We start from the raw sequence: 17,264 nt of genomic DNA on the forward strand, positions 1-17,264 counted from the left end.
CGTTCATTCTAGTGTTCCATATTTGTTAAATGTGGAAGGAGGCCCATTGACGTATAGCGATGCTATGGCATCACAAGATGGTTCCTTTTGGAAGGAAGCTATTAGTGATGAAATGCATTCAATCATGGGAAATAATACATAGGTATTAGTTGATTTACCTCCGACTTGTAAGTCGATTGGTTGCAAGTGGATCTTTCAAAAGAAGATGAAAATTGATGGTACTATCGATAAGTTTAAGGCTCATTTAGTGGCACAAGACTTTTGACAAAAGCATGGTATCGATCATTACGATACATATGCACCAGTTGCAAGAACAACCACCATTCGGTTGTTGGTAGCGTTAGCTTCGATTCATAATCCAGTGATTCATCAAATGGATATTAAAACCGCATTTTTATATGAAGAACTAGATGAAGAAGTCTACATGAAGCAACCCGAAGGGTTTTTTTAAAAGGACATGAAAATAAGGTGTGTAAACTAGTAAAGTCATTAACAGACTAAAACAAGCACCGAAACAATGGCATCAAAAGTTTGATGAGACAGTTTTGTCCTTTGGATTCAAATTGAATCAAGTAGATAAGTGCGTTTATAACAAATTCAATGGGCAAGGCAACGCAGTCATTATATGCCTCTATGTTGATGATATGCTCATATTTGGTACTGATTTAGTACGGGTTCAAGAGACAAAAGAGTTTTTGTCAAGTACGGCTAGCGTCTGCAGGAAAGAAAGCAAAATGGTTACAGGAACTCATGTTTGAGATACCAATATTACCAATGCCTATATCACCGGTGGCAATTCATACAAATTGCAGGACGACATTGAGGAAGGCTTATAGTCAAGTGTATAACGGTAAATCTCATCATATTGCTCTTAGGCATAGCCTAGTGCAAGGATATATCATTAATGAGGTCATAACTCTTGATTATGTGAACACTAAGTTCAATTTGGCTGATTTCTTCACTAAAGCCATGAGCAGGGATTCAATTGCAATCGGTTTACGCTAACTAAAATTCAATTAGAAAGCCCAATTCACGCACGATTAACATTGTGTTTGAATTCAATGTGGTCAAATTCTTGTAGATTTTTGTAAGCAGCAAGTTTTAATGACTCATAGTTGCTTTAGACTGTGAATAGCGAGGTAGTCGTCAATTAAAGTTCTCAAGGCCCAGAGTTTATGAGCTCTTGGTGAAGTATCCATTCGCGAGGATATTTTATACGTAAGGAGAACATACCTATATAAGTTTGAAGGTTTGGCCGCTTCAAGTAGTCAAGATTAACGTATAGACTATGATAAACTTATGAATAGATATGGACATTGCCATTATATTGTGTCATAGATATGACATTGTGTTATTTGTTCTATGTGTACTTCATCTTCAAATGGTCAGAGGTGCTATATGATTCCAATCCACAGGGATATCATTATAACATGATCGTTTGTTATGTGTGTTGTACTTGGTGTTAATTCAATCCGCAGGGGCATTAGCATTGATGTATAGAATGTGATTTTAAGATCAATTTTTGAGAAAGAGAAAAGAAGTCCTAAAGGCTCTAAATGGGGGAGGATCGTTGAGTATTTAGAGCATGTAGGATATTATCCAAGTAGCTTAAACATATACCAAGCTAGAACACAACAAACGAACCAAGAAACACCTTGCTCAACTGGTTGCTCGTTCAAGCAATAGGGTGCTCGTTTGAGCACTCTTGTGTCATGCTGTCAATTTGTTCCAAAACCTTCTGTTTGATGTTTTGGAATTTTTCTCGTTCGAGCACTTTGGGTTCTCGTTTGAGCCCTTAGAGATTTTCGCGTTAGAAAGTTTCTGGAAATTGATTTGCCTTATGCTTGTTCGAGCACATATTGTGCTCGTTCAAGCACCTCAGAACAGTGTTTCTGTTCGTGAATCAAAACTTCGGTTCATGGAGTATTTTGTGTTGTTATGAACAAATGTTTTACGTCATTATTAACTGATAATCATCAGTTATTATTGATGTATGGTTTTGGATGAATCCATATGTCACTTCAACTCTATAAATAAGAGTGATTGCATGAAAATCATTTACATCTTGGAATATCACAATAGGAAAGCTTATAGTCGCCTTCAATCTATATCAAGATTTCTAAGTGAAAACACATCTTCTTCTCTACGGTGTTGTTCAATTCGTGGTTCATTCAGGCAAAGAGTCCATTGCCATACACAAAGGAGACAGTACAAAAATCATCTTGTATTTGTAGTTTATTTTCCAAATCATTATTTGTAATATCTAAATCCCTCCTTTCCATGTCCTAAACAGATTTATTATTTGTGAAACAAAGATAAAATTGAGAGTAAGAATAGAGTTGTAATTTTGCTACCAATTTTCTACCTGTTTTACTCAATAATTTAAACTCTAATATTAAATTTCACCTTTTCTTTCCAACTCTCAACTCCTTTTAACCAAACGTCCCCTAAATATGAGCATATTTTATATAATAAACAATCGGTTGAACTGCACAAGTCTATCTTTTAAATCTTAAATCAACTCTAAACGCAACAATAAATTTAAAGGTTCTGTGATGAAAAAAGTAAATTGTCATCATAATTAAAATCACAAATTGTCAGATAAGATCAGAGTGTAAAAATGGTTGAATTTGAATAACAATAGACTGAAGTTGTAACCCATTAAACGTTCAGCCGGAGAAAAAGAGAAAATCAGATGTTCAATTATTATTATTAATAATAAAAGAGTACTTGTTTGATACGCCTGCCGTCTTTATACATTCACTCAAAAAAATGCATGTCGCAGATGGAAAACTACAAGGTAGATGAAAAATATAAAAGCAAAATTATATAGCCTCATAAGTTAAAAATGAAGCAAAGCTGAGACATTACAGGGTCCTTTAGGCATCCACTTCAGCCTTGATCTCCTTCTGAAGATCCTCTTTGTACTCCTCAAATGATCCTGGAAATGTTCTAACACTTCCATCTTCCACTATCCATAATTGACTCCTCTCTTCATCTTCACAAACACGTGAAATCAGCCGTGAGTCGTGACTAACCAACACAACGCCCCCAGTAAACTCGTCTACAGCATCTGCAAGAGCATCAATACTTTGCATATCCAAGTGATTTGTAGGTTCATCTAACAGCAGAATATGGGGTTTCGACATTGATATGGAAGTAAAGACAACCCTTGCTTTCTGACCTCCTGACAATTTTGCAATTGGGGTAAGGTGGTTATGACTAGGAAGCCCGAATTTGCCTAGCTTAGCTCGAACAGCTTCTTGCTTGCTCATCCCTTCTTGCTGTGGGTGTAAACGAAGGAGATACTGGACAGGAGTTTCATCCATTATCAAAAGATCAACAAAGTGTTGTGAATATCTTCCTATTCTCAACGCCGGACTCCTCCTCGACTCACCTTCAGTTGGATACAAATCACCTGCCAAGAGGTTGAGCAGGGTTGATTTTCCTGCACCATTAGGTCCCACAATAGCAACACGGGTACCCATATCAATACCCACGTCAACATTAGAAAGCTTGAAGTCAGGTCGATTTGGATAGCTAAAACTGACTTCAATGAGCTGGAGGAGTGGAGGGGTAAGTTCAGTGGGTTCTGGGAAGTGAAACTCTACAGTATAATCTCTCCATTTGCTCGGGGCTTCTTGCACTAATTCATCTTCATCCACTTTTCCTTTATTCCTTTTCTTGGATGCTTCCTTTGATGCGGCAAATTTTGCTCTCTCCTTCACCTTTTGCTGCTGAGCCTGATTTCCAGACCTTTTTGCAGCCTTCAATTGCTTTTCATAAACTTCATATTTTTTATTGACTTCTTTTCGACGCTGTTCATATCCACTCTCAAAATCATCGAAATTACCTCTGTATAAATGAAGCTTCATGTCATGAAGATGTATAATTTCACTACAAACAGAGTTGAGGAAATCGCGGTCATGAGAAACAACTATTAGAGTTTTCTTCCACCGACATAAATACTCTTCTAACCAAAGGACTGCCCTAAGATCTAGATGGTTTGTAGGTTCATCAAGCAACAAAAGAGTAGGCTGCATAAAAAGTGCTCTAGCTAGTGAGATTCTCATTCTCCATCCTCCACTGAATGATTTCGTAGCTCGTGCCTGCATAGCTTTCGTGAACCCTAAACCAGCCAGAATTTTAGATGCCTGGGCCTCAGCAGCATCTGCATCCAAGACATTTAGCTGCTCGTATAATTCAGCTAGTCTCTCTCCTGTGTCATCCCCTTCATCATCTGCTAAATCATCTGCAGATGCAGCATTCTGCAAGGATGCAGCCTCTTTCCTTAGTCTCACCAATTCTTCATTAGCAGAAATAACAGCTTCAAGTGCTGTTCTATCATCACCAACTATTTCTTGTTCAACCAGTAAAACATCAATATTCTTAGGCACAGGAACCTTTCTCCAAGCTAAAAGCTTCAAAAGAGTAGACTTCCCTTTCCCATTAGGTCCAACCAGACCATACCTCTTTCCATGAGAGATTTTCAACGATGCATTCTTTAAGAGATCTTTTCCGCGAGCAGAAACAGAAAAGTTCTCAAGAGTTATATCTTTGACATTAGCATCAGCATCATCTCCACCCTCAAGCGTAGAAGCACGACTTCCAATGACAACAGTAAATGCATCCCGATCATCCTTCAAGGCCTCCTTTTTGGCCAATGCAGCAGCCTGGGTGGCCAACATGTCTTTCTTCTCCCGTTTTTTCAACTCTTTATCAGTCACTGAAGTTTCGAGTATCATGGACTCTGCCTTTCGGCTATGATTGTTTTCCTGTTGTAGCTCTCCTTCTGAGCCATAGTAGTCATCATCATCATCATCCGATGGAGGAAGATCTATATCATCTGTATAAGATGAAACAGCTTTTGCCTTAGGTTTGCTAGATGCAGCAGCCTTTTTTGGTTTATCTGTCTTTTGTTCCATGTTAGCAAGCATGGCTGAAACAGACAGCTTCTCTTTCTTCCCCTCCTTAGAAGAATGACCTTTTGTTGAGGTTCCAGTATCATCCGATTTTTTCTTTCCCATTTGAAAGGATAACTGCATCAAGAAAATCTGCTCAGCATTCTCAATGTTTATTTATATATCAACTACCATCTGCCACATCATATTAAGGTAACAATATCATATAGTCATTTTAAAGAATGCTGGTATTTAGATTATTGGTTATAAATCCAGGTAAGGTAATCAAAATTGACTAAAAATATAAAAATTAACTACAAATATAGTGCGCTTCAACTGAAAAAGATGATGTGGAACTAGAACGAGTTAGAACGGTCGGGTTCACATTTCGATTGGTACGACCTCGTTATTTTCGGTATTTTCGGTATTTTCGGGTTAGAGGTCAAAATTTCGAATTAAGACCCACTCGGGTCAATTTCAGGTCGGATTAAAATTTTAACCGTCGTTGCGGTTAGTGAGACCCTCAACTCAAGAAAGAGCTATAATGAAAACAAAAGACCCCTGAACATGCCATAGGCAAAACAAATAGCAAGACAAGGTAAGGTAACACATGCACTAAGACTAATAACATAAACTAAAAATAAATAAATAACAATAAAGGTACGAAAAGTAATCATGGAAAAGATAATTGGCGATGGTCTAGGACAAGAGCTTGACATCTCCAACTAATTGTATCACTAGTAATTGTATCACTAGTCTAGTCATTAGAGAGTCATATCCTTCGTATTATTCTTGTATTTAGATATGAGTTTCCAAAGACGAGCTCTTTGTCAATTCTTTCGAGCTAATTCTGTAGTTTGGTAGTTCCTGGCCGAAAACATTTGCAAACATATTTCTCCAATCCTAACGTTATATTGTGGGTGCAATTGACCCAATGATTAATAGAAGCAGTTAGTTATAGTAAAAACCCTTCCCCAAATATGAATCTAAATCATGGTAGTCCATAAATTTATTGTATTTAGATATATGGTTCTCTACTCACTGATATGATCTATTTTTCAAGTAGAAACTATCTAACAAGTTACAATCCTTGCCCAAATATGAATCCTCCAAAAACACCACTAAAGAAATCCAACCATTGTATTCCCTCTACCCGCTTGAGTTTGCCCCCTCAATATCAAAACGCTCTCATGACTCTTAGTTCAATTAAGACATCTTAAAGCACAAGAAACCTATTTCCATCCAGCATGTATCATCGAAAACGCATCTCACGAACAAAAACAACATATCATTTCTTGACTCGGTGATTACCTCCTTCAAAGTAACAAAGAGTCTCATCTTTAAATTGCCACAATACCCACAAAAACGCCAATGGCAGATAAAAAAAACACAAACAAAAAAATCATTGTCAACAATTTAAATAAGAGGATTAAATTCAACATTATAAATATGTCGATTGTCCACGCTCAGATTTTGAATCAAAACAAATTGTTCGCAGTAGATATTATATCAAACAATTATTTCATGTTCAAAAATCAAGCAAGTAGAAAATGAATCAAACAATCATCCAATTATTCACGTTTATGAATCAAAATATTAGCAAGAGCAATCAACTAAAACTTTAAGGAAAAAACTCAAAATCGAACAGAAATTTTTTTAATCAAAAAAAAAAAAAAAAAAAACTAACCTTTTAGTTTTAGCAGTTGATTATGCAGAAGAACTAACGAGAATACAGAGATATTTAACAAAGAATCTTATGAATTTCTCGAGTTTGTGTTGAGCTATGGAGTTTTGTCGGCGATGAAGTTCGTGTGCGGTAGATGTTAAAGCCAAAGAGTTGCGGTGCAGTTGGGACTCTATCTTAACCCGGAAAGAATTTAGGTCACGAATAGCGAGCCGAATAGAAGAATACCCTTAAAAAAGTCTCCAAATTTTTGTTTTCAGGTATGTTGTTTTCATAACGAATTCTTTTATTTATATCGTTAATTTTGGACAAATATAGTCTTAATCATCCTCACTTTTATATTTTAATAATGCTTAAGATTTTCATATATTTTTCACTAACTTCATTTTAATATTTTATAAAACTTTATGGTCCCCTTATGTTTTTCATTAACTTACTAAAACATTTTTTTATCAGTTATAGTCTCCATTTTTTTCCACTAACTTTTTTTAATATTTTTTTAATATTTATGGTTTCCTCTTTTCCTCCATTAAATTTATTATTTAATAAAATAATATCTCCATGATCTAAGAGATTTTATTTTTCTTAATTCCGTGAACATTCCTTATAAAAACTTTATTAAGAAACGGGAGGAAAGAATTTTTCAAAACAAATTCTCACTGCGAACTATGGTGTGCTTTATTGTTTTCAAGAATTGTTGGACTTTTTGTATTGAAAATTGCTAGTGCTACTTATTTTTCTCTGAGTAATAATTGTATTAATATAAGAGTTTTATTACTATGGTGTAATTGTTGAAATTGTCAAATGGGTGGGTGGATGTGGTATGCCTTACTTCATACTTATATCCACCTTAAATTTTCGTACCTAACCCATCACCATGGTGGTTATAATTGTTATATCCACGCATCTGAGTTTGTATTTAAACTCAGCCTGTCAACAGGGTATAACCATTATGTGTATACTCACCTTAAATTCACTCAAAGTTTACGTTATATACTTCATAAATCGTTAAAAATTTACATTTAATTTTGTTTAAACCATACAATATAATAAAATAAAATTAATATCCTTAATTTTTAGTAAATAATTTAATTAAAAATATATAAAAATAGATATAAATAGTATTTTGTAGATATAGGTTGGGCGACTATAGGGCGGGGTGGATGGATATTGAGTGGGGTGGATGAGTATGGGGTTGGCCGGGTGAGACCTCATACCCACCACCTACCCACTATTCACGGCGGGTAGGGCTTTCTACTTCCATACTCACCCTTTACCCACTAAAATCATACGCAAACCCACCCCAATGATGTGCTTGTTTTAGAGCATGTTTACAACCCCATTTTTGTGTCAAGTCTTGTTGTTTTGTATCGATTTTGCATACTCGAAGCATTATTTCTCCTTTATCTTGTCTTCTAGTGTTTTGAGATTGTTTTAGATGATTTTTGGAGATTCCATGCTTGATTGGCGTGAGTTCGGGCTTAGACACCTATCTCGGAGCTTTAACATGACAAATCAAGACTATCCCGTAGTCTCAGCAAAGTTCGTAAGCTTGTAGAAGCTGCATCAGCCCTCAAAGAGGAAAATTGAAGGTCATTCGGCCGAATACCACTACCATTCGGGCGAATGGTAGTCGAGTACTCACCAGTGAGTTTTGCCAAAGTCCTTGGAAATAGCGAAAGAAGAATCCTTCGGGCGAATGAGTTTCATTCGGGTGAATGGCCCCTTTAATTTGGGCGAATGGCACCCAAAACATTAAGTTGCTCCAAAATCTTTTGTTTATGCCGAATAGAGAAGCGTTCGGGCGAAGAGTAACCATTCGGGCGAACGGACCCCAGCATTCGGGCAAATGGACCAATTTTTGCGCGTCAATTTTCTTTTCGATCAAGTTTTGAAGCTATTTTAGGGATTTCGAGACTGAACTATGTTCATGGACTTAGCAAGATGATCAAGATAACATTCATAGCAATGCTTCATATGACACTCATGATGACCCTCATCAGAGCTCAAAGTCCCTTTGTGAGCCAAGGTTCATTCATCATCTAGCAAGGGAATTGAGGCCTCATGTTAGTCCAGTACAAACTACTTGTGACTCTCATCAAGGCCCAATGCCCAACCTATTAGCAAGACAACCTAATGCTCAACAAAGCCAGCAGTAGCCTATGACACAGAACCAGGACAATGTCCAGACTGAGGTGAACAATAGAGGGCAAGCTTGTGAAGCAGCCTGGACAGAGTTAAGCACCTTTGAGGAGAGCATGGAGTCATTCAAGATCCATGGTCCGTTCATGGCCCAGGCCTGCATCAGTAGCCCAAAACAAGTATAGTCAACACTAGCCAAGATGAGCCTGGCAAGCAGCCTTGTGTACTAGTTTCTGTTATATTAGAAGGGGATTATTAGTTAAGTCCCTTTAGGATGTTTTAGATGGCACGCCTGTTTTTAAAATAAGCCTCATAAGGCACGTGCATGCTCATTTTAAGTCCTATATATACATAGGCCTCCCATGTATTCAAAACATTCAGTTTTCTGATATTTATGAGAAGTATTTTTCTTCATTTATGAATTGTGATCACAAGGGAATTGGAAAGCTCCAATTCTAACCTGTGTGCCTTGCATTGTGAGTGAAATATTCAAGGCCATAGCAAGATTCCACCAAACTTTTGGTGAGTGAAACCATTCCAAGGGTGAGAGGTGAACAGCCTAATGAGTGAGTGAAACTGAGAGGGTTTGCATCAAGATCAATCCCTATATTGATGATATCTTGGTGTTTCTATGTCAAGATTGGTTTGTAACATTTCGTGCATCAATCCTCACTGTGTAAGGAAGGTTCTTGATCCAAACATAGTGCATTTGGTATCAGAGCTTTGCGTTTTAAGGGTGTAAAGTGTTCAAGATCAAAAGAAAGTGAACACAGTTTGCATTAACTGATCCATTACCCAACGTGGGTCAGAAGGGGGTCATGTGATCTGTATCTTCCCCAATTTATGTTTTGTTTTATCCTTTGTTGTTTTCTAATAAAGTTGTTGATATTTGGATTGAAATTCAAACGTTTAAACCAATTGGTTTAGACATACACTTAAACAAAGCCAATTTTGAGTTCAAGAACTCAATTCTTGTTTGTTCTGACATAAGTGTTTGTGGATTTGTGTTTTCAATGGCTGGAGTCATGAGTGTGGAGGAAAGACTGAATAAATTTACTGCATTAGTGGAACAATTAGTGTTACATGCCCACAATACGGGAAGCACTCCCACTGCACACACTCCACAACAAGTGGAACCCAAAGGGTTAGATGACAAGACCATGAGGGTGGATGTGATGGATTTCGATGGTATCTCAAACAATCCTGAGGATTATATAGATTGGGAGGATAGTCGTGACCGTTATTTTGATTTTAATGATGCCCTTGATGAACACAAATACAAGATTGCTAAGGTTAAACTTACCAAACTTGCAGCCAGTTTGCTTGAAGGTATACAGAAGCAAAGGGGGAAGGAGTAAAGGGCCAGGATTGACACTTGGGTTAAACTGAAAAAACACTTGAGGAGGAAGTATGTTCCCTCTACATATAAACAACAGCTATATGTGAGCTGGGGTAATTTAAGGCAAGGAAATAAAACGGTATCAGAATATATACAGGAAAGAGAAAGGCTAGTAGTACTCTGTGATATCGATGAGCTTGAGGAGATGAAGATAGGCAGGTTTCTTGGTGACTTAAGGGAAGAGATCAGGATAAATTAGAGGCTGTGCAGAATTTTACATATAAAGGGGCTTGCAATAGTGCTTTAGTCTATGAGAAATATGCCAAGAGTAAGCCAAGCTATAACTATAATAGGATACAGAAACCTATAGTCACCAAACCCACTACTGCACCACAGAACAAACCAAGTAGGGGTGAAACCAGTAAGACTGTGAGTAAAACCAACACCACACCTAAGGATGTCATTTGTTTTAAGTGTCATGGTCATGGACATTACAAAAGTGAGTGTCCTAATGCCAAAGCTTTCACCCAAAGGGAGTGGGCTAAGATACAAGAAAGAACAGGACCCAGGGCTAGATTAGTCTTGATTAATGTCAAAGAGAAAGTAGTCTTACCCTCTACCCCAAAAGATGAGTATGAGGGCACCTTCAGGGTGAATGATCTAGGAATAATGGAGAAGGATGAGGGCACTGAAAGTGATGAGAATGTAAAGATAGTTCCGCCAGAGGAAGAGCACTATGGAATGTTGATTAGAAGGAGTTTTCATGCCACACCAAGAGTAGTCAAATCTAATTAGAGGGAGAATATATTTCATACTACGTGTAGGATTGGAGATAAGATTTGTGCAGTGATCATTGATGGAGGTAGTGAATCCAATATGTGAGCAGGGAGTTAGTAAAAGATTTGGCCCTAACCACCACACCTCATCCCCACCCTTACAAGTTTAGATGGTTGAATGATCAGACAAGCAACTTAGTGACGAAGCAGTTCTTAGTTAGTTTTAGCATAGGATCATACTAAGATCAGGTGTGATGTGCGAGATATGGATGATTGTCATGTGCTACTAGGAAGACCATGGCAACATGACAGAAGGACTAAGCATGATGGGTTTACTAATGTGTATACTGTGCTACATGAGGGGAAGAAGAAGAGCATGTTATCTTTGCCCCCACACAAGACCATACCCCCCTCCTAAGCCTAAGCAACTAGTGCATTTAATCAGTAGGAAAGGCTGTGAGAGGTTGGTTAGAAGTGGAGACCCTGTCTTCATTCTGTTTATCAAAGAATTGAGTAAAGGAGAGAACCCTATGCACCCTAGTATAGTTAAGTTGTTGGCTGAGTTTCAGGATGTGTTTCCTAAGAAATTACCCATAGGACTGCCAACGATTAGGGGTATTAAGCACTAGATAGACCTGGTTCCTGGTGCACCTTTACCTATTAAGCCTACCTACAGAAATAATCCTAAACAAACCAAAGAGATGTAGAGGCAGATGACTGAGTTGATGAATAGAGGGAGACTTTAAGTCCCTGTGCTGTGCCTACACTGTTGGTGCTTAAGAAGGATGGCACATAGAGGATGTGCATAGACAGCAGGAGTGTTAATAACATCACCATTAATTATAGGTTTCCTATACCTAGGATAGATGACCTCCTAGATGAGTTAGCTGGTGCACATTGGTTCAGCAAATTAGATTTGAGAAATGGTTACCACCAAATTAGAATGAAGGAGGGTGATGAATGGAAGATAGCCTTCAAGACTAAGTATAGGCTGTATGAGTGGCTTATTATGCCATTTGGGTTGACTGGTGCCCCAAGCACCTTCATGAGGTTAATGACTGAAGTCTTAAGACCATTCCTAGGAGAATTCATAGTGGTCTACCTAGATGACATCTTAGTTTATAGTGGTAGCCTGGAGTTACATCTGTTACATTTGAGGAAGCTATTTGAAGTATAAATACAATGTTTATTGTATTGTAACACATATTTGATTTTCAAGGTTTGAGTGCGCATGTTGTCTTTTATTCATCTTAGATTCATTTGATTTTTTATGGTTTATTATTATGTAGTTTCTAATAAAATTTATAACTAGGATGTTGTTTGTAAAATATTTCTTTTATCACACTTTTTTTGAAAAAACTTCTTCAAAAAAATTTGAAAAATATGAACTTGAAAAAATTAATGGAAGCATATTACTAAAAAAAATTAAGTTAGGTTTGTGACTTGTGTAAGTATAAGATAAATAACACAATGAAATGCAAGGGTTTGGGATGTAAGGGGAAGAAACAAATGAACAAAGAAACACAAAAAAATAGAGCGCAACATAATAAAAGAGCACACATACATATTTATGAGGTATCTAATAACCTTCCTCTTAAACAAAGATTCATTTCCTTAATATATCAACATAGACAAATGACAAGCCTCACACAACCTTTGAGAACACTGTGTCAAAGTAAAGTTTGAACCTTTCATGTCAATCTCCTCAAATGCTCTAATACATGTAGAATGAACTCTCTTAGTTGAAATCCTAGTTGATTCTAAATTCTAAGTATTAGGCTCTCTCTTATGTTCTAATGATGTTCTAAGACCCTTATATATAGTCTAAGACATATTAGAATCCTTAAGATCAAAGGCTTTGATGTCAAAGCAAACCCGGTAATAAAACAGAAAGTCAACAGAATTCTGTTGCACTCCGCTCGACTAAGCGCCCAGCTGCTCAAACGGGTCAAGCAAGCTCTTCCGTAGTCTACTGCCTTTGTGTGACCTAGTTTCTTGGTCGTTCATTGTTCCTCTTGAGCCTTCCCCTTATCAAGGCACTCCATGTCGTGCCCAGTGCTCTTCAAATCATCAACATTTTACTTCATCAAGTGATCCAAAGGTAATTCTCCCATACTCCATGGCTTACACTTCATCAGTCTCAACTATGCATGCCATTGATTAATCTATTAGGTGATAAAAGTCACCTCCAACACCATGATCTTTTGGACTTTCACGAAAATCTCCTCCTCAGGCCCAAATCTCTCATCATTACACCAGTGGAAAAAAACATATCTGCTGCGTGTCATTTGCTGCGGTTTTTTATATACGCAACAATAAACAGGAAAAAATTTTTTTAAAAAAAAACAATCAAGTGTTGCGGTTTCCTCGATGCCCGCAACAAATACTCATTGAACAGATCAAATGCTGCGGTTCTTTGTGAGCCCGCAGCAAATAACTCCATCAAATGATGCGGTTTCGGTTATGCCCGCAGCAAATAGTGAATCAAATGCTTCGGTTCTTTTTATGACCGCAGCAATAAACGAATTTAAAAAGGCACCTTTTAACGTATATTTTCATAAACGCCCTACTGTTTCATGCATAAACCACAACACACTCACAACGGTTCTTCTTCCTTCGAAATTTCTCAAACTTCAAACGATTGTTCTGTGAACTTCAAACATTGAATTTTCATGAACCCCCTTCTTGTTCATCATCTGCTCGACTATATTCTTCTTCTCCCACGACTTCTACTGTTCATCATTCTTCAAAACCCTTTGAAACCAAAAGCATTTGGTCTTGTTCATCTTCAAAACTCACGAATTAAGGTATTATTTATCTTTTTGATTTCAATACATACGAAAAACCTTTACAATGTGGTTTGTTAATATACCGCATACGAAAAACCTTCAAAACTTAAAGGTCTTGTTCATCTCCTGCTTTAAAAAACTTCTAAGTTTTTTGCAAGTTCAATACATACAAAAATTAGTGCTAACTTTTTTTTCTTTGTAGATTATTACATAACCCACAAAATCAAGGTAATTTCTATTTGTTTTGTAAATTTACAAGTTTATATTTTTATTGTTTCACTAGTAATTTAGTAATTTAGTTAAAAATGTGGTTTGTTCATTAATTATTTGCATATTTAGTAATTATTTGTGAATGTGGTTTGTGTGGTTTGTTAATTATTTGCATATTTTGTTAAAAATGTGGTTTGTTGTTATACTTGTCTTTAATTATTAGAATTAGAATACTTATATTTCTAAGGTTAAATGCTTTAATTTTATTATTTATATTTTGAATATGATTTTATTTACAATGTAGTGCTTAATATTAAAGTATGAAGTATATAATTAGAATATGTTTGGTTATATAGAATTAGAATATGAAGTATATGAAGTGTGAAGTATACAATGTTAATTATTCAAAGTATATATTTTAGGGTTATATATGTTTGTTAAAAATAAGTATATATGTTAAAAGTTGTGTATTAATTTTGTTTTGAATTAATTAATCACACTAATTAGGATGACAAAAGATCATTCTTAGATATATGGAAGCATTGAATCGTTGGAATTTATTAATGGCGTATTAGAATTTTGTAGTATTGCGGTTTAACATCAAGTTAGCACGGGGGGAGTTGGTTTTTATTGCCCATGTGTCACTTGTGGCAATGTATCAAAGGCAGATAGTGTTGATATCCTTAGGGAGCACATACTTTGACGTGGGTTTAGGCCTCAATATCATGTTTGGGTTTGGCAAGGTGAGGAGGGAGTTTAAAAAGAGAAAAGTGTTGTTGAGGACGTCAATAATGTGGTTGATGTCACTGAGGAAGTAGTAGACCATGTTGATGGGTATGAGATAGATGAAGAGAATGTCAACGAGGATGTGGATCGTGTTGATGAGATGATGGAGGGAATCGAGGATGAGTTAGGAAAACGTCATCGTGTTTTTGACTTGTTGACAGAGGCTTCTTAAAAGCCTTTGTACCCTGAATGTACAAAGTTCACCAAACTAACAGCAGTGTTGACGATTTTCAATATTAAGTCAAAGTTCAATTGGAGTAACGCTAGTTTCACAATGTTATTAGAAGCGTTAGGTGAGATGCTTCCTGAGGTAAATGAACTTCCAAAGTCGACATATTATGCCAAAAAGCTCATGTGTCCTTTCGGCTTAGAGTACTAGAAGATTCATGCGTGTACGAATCATTATCTGTTGTATCGGAATGAAAACGAGAACTTAGAAGAGTGTCCTAGGTGTGGGTTATCGCGCTACAAGCTTAAAGGGGCTCGGGATGCTAAAGGGCCCCCGGCTAAGGTATTGTGGTATCTTCCAATAATACCTAGATTCAAGCGCTTGTTTTCTATAAAGAAAGATGCGTTAAATTTAAGGTGACATGCAGATAGGGTGAAGAAAGGTCACTTGCTCACACATCCATCTGATTCTCCGTAGTGGAAGAGTATTGATAGGTTGCATAAGAATTTTGGGGATGAGGTTCGTAATTTAAGGCTCGGACTGTGTACGGATGGAATGAACCCATTCGGCAATCTTAGTTCTCAACATAGTACTTGACCGGTACTGTTAGTGATCTATAATTTGCCACCTTTGTTGTGTATGAAGCGTAAGTACATTATGCTTTCGCTTCTTATCTCGGGTCCTAAACAACCTGTCAATGACATAGATGTATATCTTGCACCTCTCGTTGAGGATTTGAGAAAGATGTGGGATGAAGGCGTTTCCGTGTTTGATGCATATGCTAATAAGGAGTTCACCTTGCGTGCAATGCTTTTATGCATTGTTAATGATTTTCCGGCATATGGCAACTTATCGGGGTATAAGAAAAAACGGAAGAAAGCATGCCCAATATGTATCGATGACATGAAATCCACGTGGATTCCTAAATGCAAACACGTATTCATGCACCATCGAAAGTTTCTCCCATGAGATAACCAATATCGTAAAAAGAAGAAGATGTTCAACGGGGAGGTTGAGGACCATGTAGCTTGTCGACCTTTGACCGGTTATGAGGTTTATGAATAGTTTAAGAGAGTTGAGACTGTATTTGGTAAAAACAGGGCAAGTGCAAGGGGGTGAAGACCGATTATGGAAAAAAGAATCAATCTTTTGGAAGCTTCCATATTGGAGAGATTTACAGGTTAGGCATTGTCTTGACGTTATGCATATAGTGAAAAATGTATGCGATGCCACACTCGGGACTCTCATGAACATTCCGGGTAAGAAAAAGGATGTTAGAGCCATGCGAGATTGGTTTGAATGTAAGGGTCTTAGTCCGGAGTTGTGGGTACATGTTAAGGTGAGTAAGAAAAGAAATAGAGCTGATCAAGTTGGTGGCAGTAACAAGGGAAAGGGCGGTAAGAAGAAGATGAGTAATGACAAAGTTTATTTGCCTCCAGCTTGCTACACATTGTCCAAAGCAGAGAAGTGGACATTTTGTGAGTCTTTATATGGCAATAAGATTCCGTCTAGGTACTCATCGAACATGAAGAGATTTGTGACCCTCAATGGTGAGCTGAAGTTGGGAAGCATGAAATCTCACGATTGCCATGTAATGATGCAAGTGTTCTTACCAATTGCAATCCGTGGAATACTGCCAAAACATGTCAGATATGCTATTACCGAGCTATGTTCATTCTTCAACACAATTTGTAGTAAAGTTCTTGATCCCTTTAAACTTGATGCTCTTCAAGTCGACGTGATTGTAACTTTATGCAAGTTTGAGATGTATTTTCCACCTTCTTTCTTTGACATAATGGTTCATCTTATTGTCCATCTCGTTCGTGAGATCAAGCTTTTGGATCCAGTTTTTTTAAGGTGGTGTTATCCTTTTGAAAGACACATGGGTGTTTTACAAAACAAGGTGAGGAATCCAGCACAACCCCAGGGGAGTATTATTCAAGGCACTGTGAGCGATGAGATTAGTAACTTTATAGCCGAGTATTTGGCCATGGCAAAGCCTATTGGACTTCCCACCTCTCGACATGAAGGAAGGCTTGAGGTAAAAGGAACAATTGGCTCCAAATCGGTCACACCTCCTCGATACAGCCTTCTATAAGCACACTTGTATGTGTTGCATCATATTCCGGAAGTTCATCCTTTTTTGAGTGCCAAGGATCAAGCACCGGTTGATGCTCAATTGGTATACTATGGGAGAGTACATGAAATATGGGAGTTTGACTACTCTACTTTCACTATTGGTCTTTTCAAATGTATGTGGGTAGATAATAATCAACGATGCATAAAAAATGACGACCCTTGTGGATTCACTCTTGTAGACTTAGCTCGTTTGCGTGATAGTGAGGAGCCATTCATACTAGCCACACAAGCCAAGCAAGTATTCTACATTGTAGACCCGTCTGATAAAAAATGGTTTATTGTTGTACCAGGAAAAAGAAGCACCCTTGGTATAGGTGATGTTGAGGATG

General features: G+C 37.2%; 1 protein-coding gene across 1 annotated transcript; it reads right to left on the bottom strand.

Annotated features, from left to right (window-relative positions):
* Positions 1 to 2,682: 2,682 nt before the first annotated feature.
* Positions 2,683 to 6,836, bottom strand: LOC130820836 (ABC transporter F family member 4-like). The gene is made up of 2 exons (XM_057686374.1): positions 6,589 to 6,836; positions 2,683 to 5,039 (listed from the first exon to the last, which is right to left on the bottom strand). Exon 2 carries the CDS (start codon positions 5,025 to 5,027, stop codon positions 2,880 to 2,882), a length of 2,148 nt encoding a protein of 715 aa, XP_057542357.1. The 5' UTR covers positions 5,028 to 5,039; positions 6,589 to 6,836; the 3' UTR covers positions 2,683 to 2,879.
* Positions 6,837 to 17,264: the final 10,428 nt, after the last annotated feature.

This window comes from Amaranthus tricolor, chromosome 8 (assembly GCF_026212465.1).
Source record: "Amaranthus tricolor cultivar Red isolate AtriRed21 chromosome 8, ASM2621246v1, whole genome shotgun sequence".
Lineage (NCBI taxonomy): Eukaryota > Viridiplantae > Streptophyta > Magnoliopsida > Caryophyllales > Amaranthaceae > Amaranthus > Amaranthus tricolor.